General features: G+C 48.5%; 2 protein-coding genes across 3 annotated transcripts in view; both read right to left on the bottom strand.

Moving 5' to 3' along the window:
* The window catches only part of LOC144172920 (E3 ubiquitin-protein ligase Topors-like), an 80,694-nt gene extending 60,942 nt beyond the window's left edge, over positions 1–19,752 (bottom strand). The window contains exons 1-2 of one of the 2 annotated variants that reach the window (XM_077701512.1): positions 19,593–19,752; positions 8,347–8,523 (exon numbers count right to left, since the gene is read on the bottom strand). In XM_077701512.1, the coding sequence (XP_077557638.1) occupies positions 8,347–8,514 (168 nt within the window). In that variant the 5' untranslated portion in view covers positions 8,515–8,523; positions 19,593–19,752. Of the gene's footprint in view, positions 1–8,346; positions 8,524–19,285; positions 19,522–19,592 lie in introns of those variants that run through there. The other variant, XM_077701513.1, reaches the window with a different exon arrangement.
* On the bottom strand, positions 11,854–15,891 carry LOC144172919 (uncharacterized). The gene has a single exon (XM_077701511.1). It carries the CDS (start codon positions 14,370–14,372, stop codon positions 12,066–12,068), a length of 2,307 nt encoding a protein of 768 aa, XP_077557637.1. The 5' UTR covers positions 14,373–15,891; the 3' UTR covers positions 11,854–12,065.
* Positions 19,753–22,427: the final 2,675 nt, after the last annotated feature.

The raw sequence follows: 22,427 nt of genomic DNA, 5'->3' as shown, positions 1-22,427 counted from the left end.
GAGAGAGAGACACAAAGACAAAATTTGCAATCCCCGGTTTCACGCACGCGCCGTGTGTCTAGAGACCTTATTACAGCTTTTCAGTTGACCAACTGGTCTAAGGGGGACTGAATTAGTTTCTTGGCAGCATGCGATCGGTCCCACTGAAAAAGCTTTAGCTTTAAAAAGGGGCAGTGTCACACTCCCCCTTTCTGCATACTACTAAATAGCGGGATCCCACTGCTTATTATAGTGATTGCATGATAGCATGTTTTAACGATTTGTTCTTGCGCGAAGCGGGATGAAGCAGCTATTACACTGATGTCTGCATTTTCCGTTTTGTTGCACAGTCTGCGGCGTGCTATCTTGCCATCTGCTTTGCTTACCGTCATACCAGCGCTATTAGTTTGCTGTGGCTAACTCAGAGACATGTTGCGTGGAGCTCGCTCACATGTACACGCACTCGAAACGCTTATTTCAATGATTTCAAGTGAATTTACAGCATTCAGCACTAACGCTACTCTAACAATGCGAGACGGGAGGGCAGCGTCACGGAACACTGTTAAGACTTTTGCATTCGCCGTAGGAAATTTAAGTCGCCATCGCTTTCACGTTGACCTCCATTTCGCTTTTTTATTGCCCTGGCACTACATGGGAGCAATCCATTCAATACAGGACATTACTTATGACCCCCTCATTTAAAGTGACAGAACCACATCGTGACGGGAGCCCTGTCAAATTAAAGAAGTACGGTCAGGCAGTTTGTTTCCGTGAACGCGCAACAAATCTGCACGAGGACCTGATCAGAATTTTGAAATGAGAACTTCCCACCTAAATAGCGGCGATGCTCCAACTTTCAAGACAACGACTAAGGCTTCAGTAATCAGGCAAGTTTGTATCCAGGCACAAAGGCCACGTGCACACAAGCGCAGCAACCAAACCACGGAGAAGTTTGGCACAACGGGAGGAGAGGGCTGCACATTCCGATTGAACCAAAGCACGGTGCCCCACTGCTGAGAGCTGTCAAAGCACTCGCAAAGAAGGGCGCTATTGGAGCCGCAATTGTTACAAACAAACGCCTCACGGCAGCTGTGTGTTCTGCATTGTCTTATATAGCACGAGATCGCGGGTTCGATTCCCAGCTGCCGCGGCCGCTTTTCTGATGGAGGCAAAAATGCCCGCGTGTTCAAGATTTCAGCTCACGTTAAAGATCACCAGGTGGTTCAGATTAATCAGCCCTCCACTACGGTCCGGCTGAGTAGCGTCGGCGCGTTAAACCCCACAATCAATCAATCATTCAATAAATGCATTGTCTTATATAATAACTAAAGTAATCATATATCCCTGCCTGCCCACTACCAGAGCGTGGAGGTAGAAAGCTCAGTAACACATCCAAAGCACGCTTCTTACGCTTATGGCGGGTGCCGGTCAATAAAATTCCTCACCCTTAATTTTCTTTTTTCTGCCTTGGTTTCGACTTGCTGGAGCCCCGGGGCCCCGTTGCACCGCACGGACACGTGGTCGACAGGTTGGCACTGTATTCCCGCAAGATGCCTACCAGGTCGGCTTGCAAGCTACAAGGCACACTGGCTGCGGAGGGTGGGAGGAGAACACCAAGCAGACTCGCTGTTTCATGTTTCATATGCGAACGTTTTATATTGTTAGCTCCAAGATTTCACAGCATCAGCTTGCGGTGAGAAGCAGCGTGGCTTTGGATGCGAGCTGTTCGTACCTACCCCCCCCACCTCCTTGCTTCTCCATGCTATTCCCCGCCTGCTGGCCTGGCCACACTGCGCCTGCCATTGGGACGGTGGTCTGCAATCGGCACCAAGGACAGGTGTACAGAGTAAGCTATGCCTCAAAAAGCCTGCCAAAGCACGGAGAGCCGACACAACGGAGCGACCGGCCAGGCGCGCTTGCGCGGCCCGAAGTTCATTTTCACACGCGCTGCGGCAGGCTGCACGGATTCAGTTCTCTAGATGCCCGGTATGCATTATCGTTTTCGTCGCTGCTGCTCCCTTTGAGATATACCGACGCAGTCGTCGCCACAGACTAATTAAGCAGCCGGAGGCTCCATAGATGGCAACACCGTCGTCTGAAAATCACCATTACATTCCCATTCCATTCCGGGCAAAAGGCGCCTAATTTCATTCCCATTCCATTCCGACATCTTGAAAAGGTGGAATGAATCCGGAGTCATTCCAATTCCGGAATGGTCACTCTGCAACACTGGCAGCCAGGGCCACTACGCAAGCCATGCGTACGGGCACAGACACTTTATGCACAGGGGTGAGTTGTGGCGGCAATTTCACGCTGCCGTTTCCGAAGGCCAGCCTGGGACGGCATGGGCAGCGTTTGTCAACCGTGGGGCAGTGTTCAATCTCAGTTCGTGCAAATGCACGGTGATGTTCATTTGCACAACACTTATTTCTGTGCAATGAATCATGTCAGGCCAGTTGCGCTTAGGGTATGACCCAACAACAAGGAATTGCAAAAGGCTTACTGGCATTTTTGGGTGCCGCTTTGTGTGTGAATCGTCGGCTGCATTGGCGCACCGCACCATTTGACAATTCAATCTGTATCGCCAGTGACCAAGCTGAAAATGTGTGTTCTATTTGTGGTCCACAACTAGAGAGAGTGTCTGTCCCACTCCATTCCCTAGCTGAGCCTTATTTGCATGAAAGCATTCCACAGCGGTGATTTCGGTGCAAACTACCCACCAAGGAAGGAAAAATGAGGGGCGAATGCAATATGAACGACGAGACAAACAAGAAAGAGCGAGCACCAGATTCTAGTGCATTCGCGAGCGTGCTACTTTCAAGGCCCAATAGCCCTTGGCAACGGAGGTACAGTCGGTGGAGCACGATTTCCGCGTATCGCAAGCTTCACCCAGCTTATTCAGTTGTGCACTATTTCAAAATGATGAAATACAGCATTGCTGGCACTCAAAGTGGGTTTTTTTGGGCGGCTGCTGTGCAGTAGGCTCCCCTTGAGCCTCCACAAATAGCCGATCACAAGCGACTGCTTCACTTAATAAGACAAGAAATCGTGATCGCAAATGTGCGTCTCCTCAGCTTCCAAGTTCACCGGTTGCATTTAAGGGCGGACACTGGTCTTAAAACAACTTCTTTTAATTTTCCAGTAAACTTTGTGAAACTTGCCAGTCTTGCTGCTTTCCCCACCCCCTGATTTCGAATATGCCATTATTTTTTCAGCTGGTCAATTAGTTCCCAAGATAATAACATATATTAGCCAATATTGGTCAAACAATAGACAAAACAGCGTTGGTTGATTGATTGTGAGGTATAACGCGCCGTAGTGGAGGGCTCCGGATTAATCTGGACTACGTGGGGATCTTTAACAATCTCGTACACACAGGCGTTTTTGCTTTTTGCCTCCATCAGAAAAGCGGCCGCCGCGGCCGGGAATTGAACCCGTGACCTCGTGCTCAGCAGCGCAATGCAAAACAGTGTTGGTCATAACTGCAATCTTTATTCATAGTGGTGAAACAGCGCGCAAAAAAACCAGGACAGAAGGAAGAGGACAACAACACGAGCGCTGTCCTCTTCCTTCTGTCCTGGTTTTTTTGCGCGCTGTTTCACCACTATGAATCTGTACCAACTGGCCCAGTTCGCGACACTTTTGCAATCTTTATATTTTCCAATTATATGAACCCTGGTGAATGCAATAATTGAAGCAGTCTTGATGCATCGCTTGGAACTAATTTTACAGCTCATTAAACGTTGGTGGCACCAGTGGCAAGGAGCCATTCCGAGTGCCCATTTCAAACACCGAAGTTTAATGAGCTCCGACGAAGATCTGATGAGGACACCTAGAGCCGGCAGTTTGGCGCACAATGTGAAAGTTGCTTGTGCAACCCTCCACGAGCTCTACAGCACGACGGTGTAGGTGGGCAGCATCAGTAACGGTGCCGCCCATGACGTGGTGAGCAAGCTGGTACGTTTGCACTCGTGCCCCCCGACGCAGTCCTTCGGGCTGTGCTGCTCTTTGACCCGGACGAGGAACGCGAGCGGATGAAGGTGCCGCACCTGCCCCAGAGCAGGGGCCACCCTCACGGAAGGTGTTCCGGCACAGCAGCGTGCACACGCTGCATCCAAAAGGACCCGTGGCGGTGACCCACAGGCGGACCTCACCGGTCAAAATGAGGAGGGCGGCCACCAGGCACCTGCTGCTGTGGGACTGCGCCGGCCTCTCACCGCTGAGGGACAGGCGTTCCCTCACTGGAGGAATGGGCAACCCCGCCCCCTCCCCTGGACGCAGCGAGCACGGCGCTTTCCTTGTGGGAGACAGACCAGACCGGACGGCCACCCCACTCCCTTCTTCCCTCTTCCCCAACTAGGCCCCCGGAAGCGTTAATGGGGTGGGCTCTTGCTTCTGGCTGGGAAGCTATGAAAGAAGGAAGGGCTCTTGCGAATCCAGGCCTTTCTCGCTGCCTGTCATGCACACACTGCTGCTTCCGGCCGCGACGCTGCAGTGACAGGTGGAGACTACCCGGGACTGTTCCACAGTACTTCATTTCTGCCCGTGGAATGCCCACTGCGAGATCAGCCCTCAGGCCTGCTTGCATGCTCGCACACCGCTCACAACTACTCTGGACTGGCAAATGAGGGAGTGGACCATTGGTTTCCTTGCACCTGCAGGCAGTTATGGTGGCTTGAAGTTGCAATTGATCGTCTCCCAAGGAGCACTACTAAAGGCTAAATAATTTGTGTTTTAACTCAAAGATCATACGTTTCATAGCTCTCTCAGCTGTTATTTTACGACTAACAACGACTCGTTTGCTGTGAATTCAACCTGCCGTCTCTGCCTGCCATTTCCAGTCCATTTTTTCACGCTGACTTCACTCAGTTTCATTTTGCCCCTGTTGCATGAGTGCACCACTCGTAAGCAGGAACTGTAGGCCGCGATGTTGCCCCGCATGCATGCACATTTTGGCTGTGCTTGCATGCATACCTGCCAGATTTGCCGGGATGGCATTAGGGAGATCTTACCGGGTCAACAACAGAATGGGCAACTTTACACACATTTTTTGATTTACTTACAAGAGAGCAAGAAATGAACTGTTTCTTCGCCCAAACTACCTACAAGGTGCACCACTTAAATGTTCGACATTGCTAACGCCGCCCTTTTCAGAAAGTCCTGGAAATAGTACGTACTGCAAGCGCAATACAAAACAGCAGGAACTGAACTGTTCTGTTGTTTCGTCTAAACTAACAACAAGCTACACCACTGGAGACTTGCTAAACCTTCAGAATGGCCGTGCTCGTGCGTAAATGAAAGTTGCGACGGCGCTGCGTTTCTATAAACAGTAAACTAACAATGGGACGAACAGGTTCACCGTCTGCGCATGGCCGACTGCGCTTTTTAAGCACTTCACTGATAACGATGCCAAATGGTGTCGAGTTGGATTGTCAGGTATACCTCCGGCGCATTGTCACCATACTGGGAAAAGGATTAAGACGAAGACGGGTGCATTTTCGGGAGATTTTTGTTTCGGTCATACAATCGTACAAAACCATGAAAATTCGGGAGTCTCCCGGAAAATTCGGGAAACCTGGCAGGCATGGCATGCAAGGCAAAATGTTTCCACAAAAAACTGAAACAACGCTAGCCGCTTCCACTGAAGTCTTATGTTTGGAAGCTGAGCTTTCATCCCTTAAAAGAAAGCGCACGAGTAAGCTCACATGCGCCTGACTCAGTGTCAGCTTCAGAAAAACATCTCGGCAAGCTCCACCAATCCTGTGATTCACCATTCAAGACTTCTTCTGTCACAAAATGTAGTGTGGGAAAGTGTATGGGGCAACGATACCTGTTTGCATGCTTTTTGCTTTTTCTGTAATGATAAAACTCTGCTGCTGCTGTGAGTGGCGTGTTTGTATTCACGACACTCTGCTGCTACTAACACAGGCCCACTTGCTTGTACACTTCAGTGCAGCTTTAAGGCAGTGTGCTTTCCACCATCAGAGTCAAAAACCACTGGCATCGCTGCTACTGGTGCAATGGTTAGAAGCGTAGGTATTAGTATTTTCTTCAATTAGTGGTATGGTGATCTTTCTGTGGTGTTCAAATGCATTGAAGTACTCTGTTGCTATTTCAAAAGACACTGTTAAAGTCCTAGTATATGAAGTTTTTGACAGCAGACAGGGATGGCTGTCACCACGATGCAGTTCTGGCGAAGAAAATTTTGGTAGCCTTAAAAAAGACTGTTTCATCATGGTGATGGTGGAGACGGTCGAGTGCGGATGAGGGCAAACACCAGAGACGTCTTCTCCCCTTTGCAGTGGCCAAGTGCCTAAGGTGTTGCACTGCTGCGCCCAAGGATTGGGGATCCATCCCAGCCACGGTGGCTGCTTTTCTGATGGAGGCAAAAAGCAAAAACGCCTGTTTGTACGAGCTTTTGGCGCACGTTAAAGATCCCCAGGTGGTCAAAATTAATCCAGAGCTCCCCACCACGGCGCGCCTCACAGCCCAGGCATAGCTTCGCCGTGTTAAATGCCACCAACCAAAGACTTCATCGGGGGCAGTTGTGCCATTGCAAGCGCTGTCGTCATCGTCCTCAAAGCTCATCAACAGGCCAAACACCTGAGATGTCGCTGTCAGAAGGAGTGGCGTCGTCGGAAGTGCTTCCGTCGTCTTCCTCAAGCGCGACGACGATTGGGTCAATGTGGTCACTTCGGCACGTCACTTGCTGAAACTCTGCCTCGAGTGTTTGCACATGCCTCAGAGCCTCCCGCCAATGCTCGGCTGTGACCTCCGCAACCTTATCCTTCAGCAGCTGTTCCACATGCGCAATGCTGAACGTCCTGTTGGCCGCTGCCACAGCATTCCGGCGCCCAGGTCAGTTCCACAGGACTGAACTCGCAGCGGTACCACTATAAAGCCTGCCTTCTGTGCAGCAGTGTCGACTCAGCAGCTCACGAAATGTGGTTGCACTCGAGCAACTATCCCCAGCAGCTGCTTCTTGGCCAGCCCAGCGCCGCACTGGATGCCTTTGCTGTCCAACCGCTGTGTGATCGCCCGCTTGAGGGATTTCGTCGTTGGCACCGCCTCGTTCCGCCGTGAGTGAGGCACTGTCCATCACCATGACGCTACCACTTGGGAGCCACTGCAGCACACCGTCAAACCAGCTCTTCATGCGGGGGCCGTCCATTTCTTCGTGGTAGTCCCCAGTCTGCTTGCCATGGATCGAGACATCCATCAACGAAGCCATCCTTGCTGCCTATGTGGGTTACAATGATCCGATCTCTCGAAGCAGACGAAGAAAAGTCCACGGCTTCAGCGATGGGTCACCTGTACGCTCCGAGAACTCCTTTGTGATCTCTGCCACCGTCGGTATTTCGTTGCGGCGGAAAAAGTGGTGCTTGCAAGACCTCAGCGCATTCAACGTGAAGCTGTTGTACAAGGCACTGTGTCGCTTCTTCTCGGCATTCCACGGGCACTTCCGAGGCGGTGTTGACAGCACCCCACCAGTGCCTCCTTCTTGACCGCAAACACGGTCTGATCACATGGGCGACAAATGCGGCAGCACCTTCCACGGTGCATTTCAGCTCCCTGGCCTGCCAGCACTCGTAGCAGTGAACAATCAGTTTCCGCGCACTGCGGTTGAGCACATTGCCGCTCTTGTTCCTCTTGCTTGGGGTCCTCGGTGCAGCGGCTGAAGCTCCACCAGACTCGCGAGGCAAGAAAGAGTCGCGTGCCGATGTTACCCCGTGGGAATCCTTCGTGAAAGAACAGCCACACAACACACTCACAGAGCTGATGAGGGGACGCGCGATGCAGGTGGTGTTGGCAGCACACTATGCATATGCGAATGCGTCAAAACCTGACATAGGAAGTAATGCGTGCGTAACTTACCTGACGCACTTTTAAAAGACAATGGATAAAAACATTCTGTCATGCAATGAAAACAATTACATACATTCCCCCAAAAAGCTAATTTCTTGTTGTTCTGCTGCACCACATTTTCCATAATGTTTTTTTTAAGTTGTTTGTGCGTTGCGTACCTTCTAACTAAATAGTTCTTCATGGTGTAAAAATAACTCGATATGGATATAATTCCCTTCTCTGTAGTGATCATCTACGTGTCAAACAACATAATCATTACGGAACTACATTCTGAACTGCAACAGTCTCCCAAGGCGCATCACACCGTGGGCAGAGCTTCTCGTGCGGAGTTAGCCTGTCAGCAAGTGCGGTGGAATGGCCCACGGGGATGAGATTTTCTGGGCCCCTCAACATGCGGCCTGAACTCGGGGGCCCTTCGTCGGTGACACGCTGCAAAGTTCCGCCGGCTCGCAAGCCAGCCCGAGCACACCAGTCGGGCGGCGGGGACAGAGGGGGGCGCACCTTGGACCACTCGAGCAGGCAGGAGAAGCAGAAGGTGTGGAAGCAGCTGTCGGTGAAGGACTGGTTCTCGGGCGGCCCCAGGCAGATGGCACAGCTCTGCTCCGGGGACACGGGGCGCTCGGGGGCCTCCGCCTTCGGGCCGCCAGGCGCCACCCGGCTGGCCGCCATGCTGGCACGCTGGGAGGAGGAGCACAAGGAACGCTGCCTCGCAAGGGCCGCTTCGCTCCAAACACACGGCCCCGGATGAGGCCCACACAGATGCGGGAAAAACCCCTGGTGCGCACTCAGGGCCACAGGGTCCCTTTTCCAAGCCCCGTTTCCTCGACACGAGTCGCGAGCCCCTTCCATCAAAGGAATCGCCAAGAGAAAATGTATTTCCCTTGGCGTCAATTTTAAGAACATTTCCAGCACTTCAAGGATTTTACGGGCCACCTCTGAATGCTTGTTCCTGGGCGCACTCCAAGCAAACATGCGACACCATTGGATGGCAGAGCTACTAGCAGTAACGTCGCTCGCTCTAAAGCAGTATGTCTGCTAACCAAACAGCATCCCACCCGGCTGATACCCCTGTCACATGGGAAATCTAATGGCATTTAGAGCAAATAACTACGGCTGTGAATGCCATTAGTTTGGCACTACAAACAGACACTTAAACGACACAGGTGAATGGCATTCAGTGATCAAATGAGTTTGGGGTACACATTCGCGTTAGCTACTGACCCAAATCAGTAGCCTCAACAGCAGTGGTCTGTCATCAAACATGGAAGTTGGATAGCAGTGTCTTTAAAACCTACCAGTAAATATTTTTTTTAAATGTTATACGTATATAGAAAAAACACACTGGCAGAGCTCCACCATGCCTGCTGTTACCCAGGTATGGATTTATTGCTTACCTGTCTCGGCTTGCGACGTGAATGTCGCCTAATAGAGAAGTACACGTTTTACAGCGAAGCTGTTAGCCCCTCATTGGTTGGAAAATTTTGTGTCGTAAACAACCAACCCAGGCACTTCCCATTGAAGACGCTGAGCGCATGCGACAGGCTAAGCAGTGACAAGGCTGCCGAGACAACGAGAAACCTTCCACGTCAGCATGTGTAGTGGTTTACAAAAGCTTCACTGGACAAAAACGTGGAGGGATGGCGGCAATTTTTTTTCATTTACAAAGCTACATTTGTTTTGCTTAGAAAAACTGAAAGGTGTAAGAACATCACGGACCGTGATCTACCCCATCGTCACTGGTGTTTCCCGAGTGGACCCGCACGGCAAAACAATGCAATTTACCGAGCTGAAAACATTCGCTTGGAATGCCACTAGATCCGCCGAGCGACGGGGACATGAAATACATTCCCCACAAAGTCTGCCGTACCAGTGTGAATGACACGAACAAACTTCAATGCCACTGCCTGAAGCAGAGTACTGTGCATACACTGGCCCCCCATGAACACTGACCTGGTCCAGTCCCTGACTGTGCCTGATCGTCTGAGGTGGAGAGCCCCGACTGAAATGGCCCGCGCATTGGCAAAGATGACGGCCAACTCCACACTTCCGCGCCTGGGTTTTAGGAGCTGCATTGACATTGCGGAGGGCAGGCTGCTTTCCCAAGTACAGCAGTGCTTCCTGCACCGTCCCTTTGCGGGGGCCATGGGGGCACGTGCCATTCGTCAGAAATGCTTCCCACCATGACGCCCATTTCCCTGCAAACCGAGTGTTACTGACGAGACACTCCACTTTTTCCTCCGATGTTCTTTGTGCAATTGACGGCCATCGACCACTGGGGCTCCCTTCCAGTTCCATTTCGTCGTCCGACTTGAATGCCAACGTGCTGTTAACACAGCGACAACTATGCTTTTTGTACTGGCCCACATCAGGTGAGGTCCCCTGTCATGCCAATACCCTTGCGCCTTTTCCGCTAAAAATGTCTTCTGTTGCTGGAACGGTGCCAGCTGAGCCACAAAAGGCCAGTTCTTCCAAAGTGAGCGTGCATCTTGTCTTTATGGCACCTTCCGGCTGCAACTGGAAGCCCAGTCACTGGAAGCACTCACAATGGAATTGCCTCAGCCCAGCTCTGGCAGCCAGTCAGAGCCAGTCTGGAAGGACACAGCACTTATGGACCCACCACGATGCTGCCGGGGCTCTGCGGTCTTCACCATTCTCTTCTGGTCGACCCAAGGGGTGGCTATGGGCTGGGACATTTTCTTCTAAAGGAACGGCTTCCCTTCATGCCAGCATTTCTTAACAGCTATAGTCCTGACGACCGTACAGTGACTAAAAGCAGCACATGCTCACAACACATACCATATTTTCCGGTGTATAAGTCGCGGTTTATTTCTGAAATTTTCGTTGGTGCATCTTATCCACCGGTGCGTCTTATGTTTGAAATAAATCTGGTTCACAGCGGCTGCGCGTGGCCAGCGCACGTTGAGACACAGCTCTGCGGTGTAAATCAATCCCAAGTCCACCGGTACGGCATTTCTCATAGCCCATATGTCGCTTCGGGACATTGCACCAAAGAATTTGCAGCTTTTTCTAGTCAAAAAGAATGATAATGGCCTGCGACAACCACACGCCACTTTAGGCCATGCGCAGTAACTACAGTTCAGAATACATTCAAAGTAACATCAAACTGAGTTGCAAAAACAAAATGCAGCTAATGAATTATTACAGACAGTTACTCTGAAGGAGGTAAACGTGCTGCTAATTTTTAAAATGACAGCTTGGAGATAAGTTTTGATTTTCGTGCCACTTCCCGTCGTGTAACTTCCGTCCGCCATGACACCTTTATTGCGCTGATTTACGACAGCACACTAGAGACGCGCGACGTTTGGAGAGGTGGCCAAATGGGTCTCCGACTCTTGGGACTCCATTTCTACAAAAACAGTTGTAGCCGGGTTGATAAAGGCCGGAGTAATCCGGTCCGCGAGCGGCAACAATGTTGGCGAAGAAGACATCAGAGAGTCGGAGGACGACAGTGATAGAACTCCCACTGAAGATACTGAATTATTTGTTAGCGAGTCTGAGGAAGAAGACTGATGGTTTTGCCTAAACACCGTCTGTAAGTACATGCCATCTGTGTGTATCCATAAACCATTTTTGAGAAGTTAGTTCTGTCTAGACTTTGGACGGTATATGCACGTGTCTAGTCCTCCTTACCGGGCGATGCGTTGACAGGCGGCGGCCGCTGCAACCATGTACTTTCGCCGCTCTTTTTAACGATCTGATCCTCTATGAGTTTACCTGATTAACAAGTGCGTCTTGTACACCGGTGCATCTTATACAGCGGTGCGACTTATACACGTTTTTTTTCCGGAAAAACTGTCGTTTTGAGGGGGGTGCGACTTATACAAAGGTGCCACTTATAGACCGGAAAATACGGCAGGGTTCGTACAGGTTTCGAAGAGAAAAATTCAAGGGTTTTCAAGGACTTTCAAGCCCCTGTGGGAGGATTTTTCAAGGCCCTCTGCGCGAGGTTATTTTGATTTTTTTACATCAAAGATCTGCAGACAAGGCTTTCAAAAGGCCCGACATATTTATTGCACAAAGAAAAAAATCTCACAATGCAAATTTGCTTGCACTGAACAGAAAAAATAAGAATAGGTTTATCATATATCACAATGCAGATTTGTTCATGTCACACACAATAGAAAATTGTTCTATTGCCCCAAATAGCATTAACTGCACAAAGCAAAAAAAAATTAAGCAGCTCCTCCTAGCCACCCTCTTCAGGGGAGCTCCAGTCGCTTTTGCTGAATTTGGACCTTGATCGAGTGAAGCTCAGCTGTCTTGTCCTTTGCCGTCTTCCTGAGGCTATTTGACTTGACAATGTGTGTCACATCATTTTCTGCCTCTGCTTTTTCCGCATAGGCATCTGCAGAAGCCACGAGGTCATCAATTGTGGCTTCCAGCTTTTGTTTCTTTCTTTTCATTGCGTCAAGCTCTTCCTCTATGCAGTGCTTTTTCCTCTGCTTTGAAGCATCAAGGTCCTGCTTTTTCTGGGCTTCCAGGTATGCTCCGTACCTCTGCCTAGCTGCCGACACAGCAATCCTCAGTTCCTTAGTGATTGGAATTTGTAGGACACCACCTGCCTTCTCAACCGCATCACACACAACCCGTTGCGACACGTATGAAAGCTCCTTCAAGTTCTCTACGCACACCTGCCGGTTCACACTGAATCCACGTTCAACTGTTGCTTGGCCGTGACTGAGGACAAGCAGAAGTTTCACAATGCTCCACAACTCCGAGTAGGTTGAATTGAACTTCAAGAGGTCAGCATAGAATTCATCCAGCCTATCAGTGCCCTTGTCAAATTGTCTAAGTTTATGTTTTTGCTCATGCAGGAGCTCCGTGTACTCAGCCAACACTGTGTCTCGAACGTGGTCAGCCATTCTACCCACAGTGATGAGGGTATCCAACACTTTTCTGAAAAGAGGAAGGCATTCGTCTGGCTTTGTACACATCTGTCTTGGGTCCAGTGAAGAAAGGCCCCTAACAAATGCAAACTTCAGGGGGCTTCTCTCTAGAACCTTCTTTGTGGCATAGATCAAGAACTGTTTACATTCCATCCGGAACTGAAACACATCCTTTGCGCTTGCATGAGAATTCTTGATGATTTGCTCTGCCTTGTAGCCTATATCCACCTTTTCTAGTGGAATATGGTTCTCAGCATTCTCAAGGTCGACCTTCAGCAGGCCCACGATTCCTTTGGCAGACAGGACTGAACATTTCAGAAACTTTGTGAACAGCTTCCTTAGAACAGTCTCTAAATCCCTTGCGAGGAAAAAGGCCATTGCTTTGTCTGTCTGGTACTCTACCAAAAAAGGCTTCAGTGCATTTGCCACACACAATGCAAAATTCAACTTTGCTGGGAGCAAAGCATCACAGCTGAACTCCAACAAGTTGTTAAACGAGGCACATTTAGGCAGGTTGACAGCTTTTTTTCTAGCAGCCTCAATGTACTTGTTGATGTCAGACCACACCAACAACGCTCGCTCAATTACAGGGACATTCTCTAACCACCGGTGGGCGACAAACTTGAGAGGAAAAGTGTGCTGGCCGGTGACTGCAGAAAAGTCCTCTCTCCGTGCTGGGGCATCTTCAAAAAGTGCATTCAGACTAGACAACAGGCAATCAAGTCCCCATTTAGTTGCTGAAACTCCTGCCCTGTAAGCGTTGTGCACTGTGTGAAGCCCGCAAGTGCCTAAGTCCACACATTGAACCTGGTAATTTTGTTGCAAGTGCACTTGGATGTGCCTAAAGAACTTCAGATTAACATTTGGACCATCCATAGATATCTGAAGAACGTTTGCAAGGGGCAATGGCTCAAGGGCACTCAGCAACTTCTCCTGGATGTCATCAGCTGTAGAATGCCCCAGAAAAACGGAGGTATAATACCTCGTCGTCACTTTCTGAGCGGAGTCCCAACACCTCACGTGCACATCCATTTGCTTGCTGTGGAGACAGTCATTTGCCGACTCATCGAAAAGTACCACAAAAACTTCACACTGTTCTATCTCTCGCTGCAAAGCTGAGAGAAAGAAAGGCCTCAGACCATGACATGTCACATAGGCGCATTTCTTTTCACCACACGAAAACGCCTTTGCCACTTCACTGTCCGGGAACATGCGCTGAAATAACTCCCCTGCTTGCGATGACATCCGGTACGACATGTGGGATGTGACGACTTTCAGAGTCCAAATAATTTCAGCGTCAGTAACAAGCTCGTGCGTTTTGCAAGCGTCGTTTAGGCTTGGTGACGGCAACGGAGCCGTGGTAGCGGACTGCCCTGTCTCTCTCGCGACAGCAGTGAGATGGCTGTCCAACACGCGACCTTGCGTTATATTCACTGCAGCAATATGCTTGGCACTTTTCATGTGGCTTTTCAAAGCCGATTCACCCATGGCAGTCACATCAAAGGTTTTGCAGCAAAGCTTGCACTTAGCCCGATGCGGACTTGTTGTGTCCGGTGCAATCCACTGCTTGTAGTCGTCATGGTGGAGCCACGTAGTCTGAAACTTGCTTTTCCCGGGCATTGTCTCACATATCAACACATCACTTTCACTGAACCGAAGAAGCCACGTTCAAAAAGCGCTGAAATCACGATTAGACAAATACTAGCGCACGGACGCGGCCGTATGACTCAGCGAGTGATGGCGAGGTAGCGATGCGATAGCGATGGGGATGGAAACGGCTCGTTGTCTTCAGTGTTGCCAGCTGCCTAACAGAATCGGCTACAGAGGTATAAAAACCGGTGTTTTCTTGACTGCGGTTCAGAATGATTAAACAAGAACAAAAGTTCAGCAACAAAGTCCGTTTTCTTGATGACAATTACTAAATTAAATCTAGAATTCAAGAAATTCAAGACTTTTCAAGGACTTGTAAAAAATTCAAGGTTTTCAAGGGCCTTGAAAACAGACTTCTGGAATTCAAGGGTATTCAAGGTTTTCAAGGACCTGTGCGCACCCTGATACGGTAATTACTGCGCAACGGAAACTCATGGGCTCGACAACTTTTTTTTAAACACGTTTCAGCACAGGGGTAGCTAAGAATGACCAGTCTTCAACAACCAAGGAATGCGCAGCCAAGACCCTGGACAGTCAAACAGCAACAAAATGAAGAGGCCCGAGTCGATATGAACAGGTGTTTTGGACCCGCTGCGGTAGCCCAGTGGCCAAGGCGGCTGCTTTTCTGATGGAGGCGAAAGAAAGAGCGCCTGAGCGTTGGAGATTTCGGCCCGTGTTAATAAACATCCCCTGCAGGTGGTCAAAATTAATCCGAGCCTCATCGCCTGTGAAGTGTTGGCGCATTAAACCCCACAACCAATCAATCAATCAGAGGTGTTTCATACTCTACCCATCCATTCACAGGTGCAGCAAACCTGCTGCTGTGGAGAGTTGTTTGGTTGCCCTCATTCGAAGCGGCACGCTCCACCAGGCTTTCGTGTCACATTGCTCACGGGTACAAGAAACCACAATCAAGTGCAAAGATGACCGTGCACCCTTCCTGTCAGCTTCAAAAACTGCGAAACTGCAAGGCCAAACAGCATTACACACCGACTGCCGGCAACTGTGGAGCTGCACACATCCAAGGTGGCTTCGGCTGCATACACCTTGACAGTGACAGCACCGCACCCACAGTGCCTTGTCACGGCTACCCGAGTGCATTCGTGTGTTTTTTTTCACCCGTCGACATCTCCACAAGCGTGCCAAAACGCAGTCAGAGCAACCACCGTTTCAACATGCTGGGAAGTCTTGAACCATTTCAGCGTTTTGCTCATGCAAAAGCAACTGGACACAGCACCCAGGCCACAACGCCTGCAGACATGGTTCACTACCAAGTTTCCACAAAAGACCAAGTGCTTTGAAGCAAGGAAGTGTCTATTATCAAAGCAACCGTGAGAATTACCGTCAAATTTCTCACGGCAGTCGCCTCTCATTGGCTAAGCATGCTACCCAGAGATTGTATGGGATAAATATTCCCTATATAGTGCCGCTGTATTCGCCTTGAGATGGAACACAGTCGTCCCCTGGCAGCGGCGCGACGAACCGCTCCTAGCGTGGATGGCGCTCTCGCGTCGTCTGCTCGTTCACGTTGCGCGCAGCCCAAGACGCGTGCTGCACACGACAAAACAACCACTATGTCTACTTGCTTGGCAGTCAGCAATGACATAGTTTCCTGTGCTTGCGAATTTCCTCTAGAAACGCAATAATCAGCAGCCGTTGCGGGTTAATGCGCTGGTTTAATTCCACGAAACATCTTCGCCGTGGTCACCGCTTCAGTGTGAAACGTGTTATAAACGTTGCTTCGACACATTGCACCTTTTTTATAGATGAGCGCAATCGACTGCCGTTTCGGGAACGTCAAAGGGTACTTTTTGAAGGTGGCGTGGGGATTATTTAAAGGATAAAAGTTTAGTGCACAAAACGGGTAAGAAGCGACAAGACCTGTGCATACCCGTGCATTTGCCACACCCTTGAAAAATTTCGCCGTGTAATTATAGAAATAAGAAACAAACAAACAATTACACTGCACACGACCCGTGCACTATCGCCCATACATTACCGGAGACGTATTTTATACTCGCAAGCGCCTGTGCGATCAAATTCTTCCCGTACCCTTTCGAAAATAAATACCATTTCTGTATAGTCGTTGCTTATACTCTGTTGCCAATTTTACACATTATTTAAGATACGCTTCTGTGGATGCGCAAGAGTATTTCGGGAGGATTTCTGAGTAAAATTACGCAGTTGTGAGTTTGCGCTTGTCCTGTGGCATTACGTGCGTCATTTTTATATGGCCCCTTTTCAAATCCCGACATGAATCACCTTGTCCAGAAATGTGTTTCACTCAGCATAACTAAATGCCTAATATGGTCACGTCTTAATATCTTAAGGTGAACCTAAGTTTAAAGAGAGAGGAAAAATCGCGTAATATAATGCATATTGTTGCCTACATGTGTGGAGGGTGTGTGCCATGACTCGCTGGATTTCTTTATTTTCCCCACAATGCTTGCTTCACTACTGTTTTGAAAAAGGCGACCCAAAATTCCTGGACAATCTCGGACCAAAAGGGGCGTTAATCAGTTTTGAAAATACTGGCTTCTAGTTGTTGAAGTACTGCTTTTTCACTGCTGCAAAACACGACGCCGAGCGTACTTTCAGTTGCAAGTAATACTGATAACCAACGTTTCGATTTTTGCGTTACACGTGTTTTCTTCTCGCTGCTCTTGGAACGTTGGCAGAACCCCCCCCCCCAAGAAAAAAAAAAAACCGAAATGCACAGAAAACATTTTCTTCCTTGCCTTTTTTAAACAATCCTCAAGAATTAGATGTCAAGACAAAAGCAAGATTCAGTTTACAAAACAAAGAAGCTACCGGGAACCCGTAGCGCTGTGTCGTAACGAGAAATAAAAAGGAAACGTTTTTCTACATCTGCAACAGTGCAACTTCATTTGCCATCTTTAGGGTTCGTAAGCGCCCTTATACGCAAGAATGCAAACACATCTCGCTGTTGCAGGCACCTGATAGATTTTATTTTTATTTAACGATACTGCAGGCCAGTATTTTGGCCCTGGCAGGAGGGGCTACACAGTATACATACAATATAATGAAGATTAGTAACAACAATCAAGACAACACGAAGACTATAGCAACATTCAACCATCAAAATTTACAATGTGGGACTCAAGCTCTTTCATAAAAGGAACGCAAATGGTCAACAGAGCAGCCGTAGCAGAAAATTTGTGTTTCCTGTGAGGTCCCAGAAGCTTGGTTTGCCCACTGTAAACCTGCTTGTCACTTTGCAAAAACCTAGCTAAACATGAGATGTGATTGTACTGCGTGCGTTCACAATTCAATTCGAAAGTTCACTTGCGACGAAAACCATAAATAAGTGATCCGACACCGTCATTCATCAAACCTGCCTTCAGAGTCGCTAAAATTTCATTTAACTAAAGCTGCGAGCAAAGACCGTTACAACGGTTGCATTTATATCTCTGGTCCGGTTAAAATTCCGTAATTTTATGTTGCCTTTCGAACACACAAAAAATATCGTAAGCAGATAGAAAAAAATGTCTGGGCAGTTACGTGCTACCATTTCAGGGCATCCCACAAATGCAAGAATGCGTCATGCTACCAGCGAAAGTGATTGAAACTGCTGTTGTAAACGGAATTCCAGGGATTGAGGCTCCCTGATTTGTATTTATGCTTTTATTGAAAGCTCAAAGCCATAGTCTGCAAAGATCGAGCTTACTACGAGCCACGCCGTAAAAGTTCATTGTCATTATTGCGGCTGTTCTGAGATTCCTGATCGGTCGCCGCTTTTTTGTTGTAGAAATGAAAACTTATTGCCGCTTCCATGCTATCACATTGAATGTTGAGGAACTGAAATACAGCATACCACTCTTGTCTGCGCCTTTCATGTGCACATACGGCGCGAGAAAGGCACGAAGCGCGCCCACAGTGTGCATTCTACCGGGCCGCTCGGCGGAGCATCCGCACTAGCAGCGTGACGCTGCCGCCACCTACATGTTCATCTCGCGGCGAATAGTACTGGCTTTTAAACAAGAAAGCTGAGGTTCGAGTGCGATTTTGTTTTCCTTTTTGGCTTTCGCAATTTTGTTAATCGACGCGCAGGACGTCTAGAATGGGTTGGATTACGTTTAATACAGGTTGTGTTCTGTGTCGCTCGGCTGGGTTAAATTAGGTTTGCTGCAGTTGGGCGGTATTTGGGTAGGTTATAATATGCGTTCGGTCAGGTTACGTTAGGCTCGGTGAGGTTATGTTAGGTTACATTTGGACAAAATATTATTCAGCGAATTTTAGGCCAGCCAGGTTTTATGGAAACTGCCACGAGATTAGACGCAGCCTTTAAGCAAGCTTGGCGACACGGCATAAAAATGCTGTGGCGAAAAGCAGATGCGCGGCACACGACCAGCCCCTACGAATACGATTATGAAGGGACGACATCGGTTCGGCTGCGTTTGCGTCCTCTGCATGTAAATGCTGGCTAGCTGCGCATGATGAACCTATAAGTGGATACCACAGGACGCCTGGCTCTACACATTAAAAACGGGAATAGATTTTAGCACGTCGCTACAATGGCCACTATGGGAGGCGAGCCTTTGTAACCTTTCGTAGCCGCTTTCTTTTTTTTTTTTCAGTGAAGGACGGGCATGTGAAGCAAGCAGCGATTCTTGAGGGGTAAACACGTAAGCGCGTCTGCAACATGAAAAAAGCGCAGCCGATAGGTCATAGAGCATGCTTGGCATCGCACACGGCTTTCACGGTGCCGTGCGACACCAACAAATGCACCAGCCCCGTGGCCGTAGGCAGGCCATTAGTGACGGACACGCAGCAAGAGCGGCTACTGCTTGGCGCGAGCCATCCCCTGGGACGCAGCGGCTTCCACAATGCGCGTTGTGACAAGGAGGCCAGCCTGCACGCACCGCTCGAGATGATGGGTCACGAGATGACCTCCGTCAGGGCTTTCCTTTGACCCGGGCTGACACTGCCATTACCGCTGACGCTGTTTCGATGTTCTGGCGTCTCATGACTAGATCCCAACAGTGAGTGAGAACGATTCCAGCGCAGCTCAAAAACGAAGAGGCAACCGGCGCTAGGCCTTGCTGTTACGGGAAGTCGTCAAACGGACTGTTTTCAGCCAACCCTGTCGGAGGGATACGACCTTCTCCTGCGGGGTGATCGGTACAAAAAAAATAGAGGGAATGTCCAATCGATCACCAGTGCTCTCACCTGAGACTACAGCCAGGAAAACATAAGCAAGGCTGAAATCACCAGTCAACACTCCACAGGCAGCCGCGTTATCAATACTAGAAGCATCGTTAGCGAACGGCCAGCAACTGGCGGCACTGACGGCTCACGGGCTGGCTAGAGGGACGCTCTCTCCGGCCATCAACAGATCGAGGTCGTGACGACACAGCCAAAAGTCACGTGATAAAGACATTTTCGTCACTTCCTGGGTCGTAGACCTTTTTTTTTGTTTTTACTTTTATCACGAAGGCACTGCGCATCAACGTTTTGCGCACAGCACCGAGAAGCTATGCACTGCGGTAAGGTGTTGTTTTATCACTATTGCGCAAGTGCGCCCTTCTGCAGCGGTGGGTTCACTTTGGCGTTTTGTTTGATGCCCGAGTACCTGTCAACGTAGCCGCTGTGGACAGTGCTTACACGATTGTCAAGTGTTGCGTCGAGCTATCTGCTGTAAGCGTGTTGCTCATGTTGCCTGTTCGGCAGTCACTGACTCCACCATAACTCCGTTGTATACGTAGTACCAGTACCAGGCCCATAAAAAGTTTGGATGACCGATATCGTACTGCACCAAAACGAAACAAAAAAGGACGATGCTATATGTACTACGTAGTGGAGCCCCACCGGAAATTGCTATACGCACTACCCGTATAGCGCCATCTATGAGGCTTTGTCAGAAACACTCCCGAGCTTGCTTGGTGGCGGGCTGACGCGACCTTCGTACGAACGGCAAAGTACCTGCGTACCTGGCTTCGGCCACAGCAAAGTTTGCGCTGTAGTCATGGGCGTGAAATAGATTAAGGCTGCCCACAGGGCCGTTTACGACACGTTTGAGCATTTAATTGAGGCAGGAACAGAAATTACGCGGGCAGTCGGTGCATAACATACGGTGTTGATCAACATATCGTATTGTGTCGGGCCGCCCGCGTCATTTTTTTATTTTACTTTTGAGTTTTGTGTAATCAAGTATGTATCTATAGTAGCCTCAAGCTGTCTATTCCTGGGTATCGTCAACTCTCTAAATAATATCCCACGGCGGCTTTATTCGCCTTAATAAGATTCTGAGATCCCTGAGTGCCTCTTAGCGCGATGTGGTTTCGGCGGCGCACAAAACACCAATTTTAATTGAATACGCAGCAGTTAACTAAAGCATGTTCTACAGGAACTCTTGAGTACAAATGGGGGAACGCGCACCTGTGCTTTCAACTCGTATGTGTTCGTACACCTTGCCTCGAGCTGTTAAAGTTGGCTTTTCCGCATGGCTGTTAAGCTGTGCAAGAAAGTCACCGGGGCTAAACGTGATGGTAAGAAACGCTTCTGATGTAAATAAGCTAATCGATAGTGTTTGCGAAACTCTTAAGACACATTCTTTTGCAGTGTGACCTTTAAACGTTTCACATCCCTCCTCCCACTCAGCTTTATTTTGGCAAATAAAGGCGCTTTCAACATGCAGACACAGGAAAAGGAAACCGGAAGATGTATAGAACTTTTATCCTGCATTCTTTCGCGTGCATGTCACATGCTAGGAGTGCCGTTTGTCCAACACGGTTTATGTTGTGCATTGAAGCAGTTTCTTACCAAGCTCCAAAGACTCGCCTAGGCAATTTCACATCACGAATGGCAAAAAAAAAAAATATATCTGTAAATTAATTATGTGGAAGCAATGCCCATTTCTTCATTATTGACATTTTCTAGTTTATCAGAGCTGCTGCAGCCAAACATTATGTTATTTATAAAGTAGAAAATACAGAAAGGCCATTTCTAAGCAGAAGGAAATATATATTGATTAGCGTCTGCATTGTTGAATTGTATGTTTTCCAACTGGCAGGGCAACTGCTATTATTTCTATGCCACATAAGATGCCCATGATTTTGCTCAAGTATGTGGACTCTTAGGTGGTTACATGCTGATAAAAGAATTCTGTGCTACCTTCATGCACACCCTGCAACTCGTCCGTGCCCATGGTGAGCATGCAGCTAGGGTGCACGTGTGACGCTTAGCATGATAAACTTCAGGCGACGTCAGCTCAATTGTACTGAGAGTATGTCTACTCCAGAATGCTTAAATAACTGAATCAATTGTGAAAAACAGTCAACTCAAAACAACCTGAAAGAAAAGAAGCACCACCTACCCTAAAAGAAAAAGAAGACAAGAAGAAACGGGTTAACTATTTTACATTGTTTTCAAGTTATCCAAAAATAAGTCTGCATGCAAAAGGTCCAAGAAAGGCTGTTGTTTCTTACACTTTCAAGAAGACATCAACACTGCTATTGTTTTACAATATGAAGTAAATTTTTATTACACCACATCCTCAGCTTCAATTGAAGTTGTCCTTTCTGGGTGACCTGTAAAACCAAAGGTGAAATACAATTAGCAATACGGCCATGTTGCTTGTATACGATAGAAAAAAGCACAAAAACAAACATGGCAAAACCCAGGACCTTTGTTATGTTTTTTTCATTTTGTGCTATTTTTGTCTTACTGGCACAATTTGAATTCTTGAAACCAACTTTCGTGAAAAACCTATTGAGCACGATTTTCCATAACAACCATTACTACATTAAATGGCTGCACGATACTTTTTGCCTGAATGTAAATGTGGCTAAGAAATTTATTATTTTGAAGCAGCCAGTTTTTATGGCCAGTCACAGAAAATGGGAGCAGATGCCGTTGGTGCAGGGCTGCTCCTGCACTAAGTGCAGGGTTGCTCCTGTAGCGCACACACCTTTGGCAATCGCCTTCGCATGCTTGGGTGAAACTAAAGGAAGTGACGGCTACGTTGACAGAAACTCTATCATCAAACAAACGCCAAAACCAACC

The sequence above is a fragment of the Haemaphysalis longicornis genome, unplaced genomic scaffold (assembly GCF_048455015.1).
Source record: "Haemaphysalis longicornis isolate Haplotype H1 unplaced genomic scaffold, Haemaphysalis longicornis Haplotype H1 scaffold_27, whole genome shotgun sequence".
Lineage (NCBI taxonomy): Eukaryota > Metazoa > Arthropoda > Arachnida > Ixodida > Ixodidae > Haemaphysalis > Haemaphysalis longicornis.
This window is presented reverse-complemented; position numbering and strand designations above follow the sequence as displayed.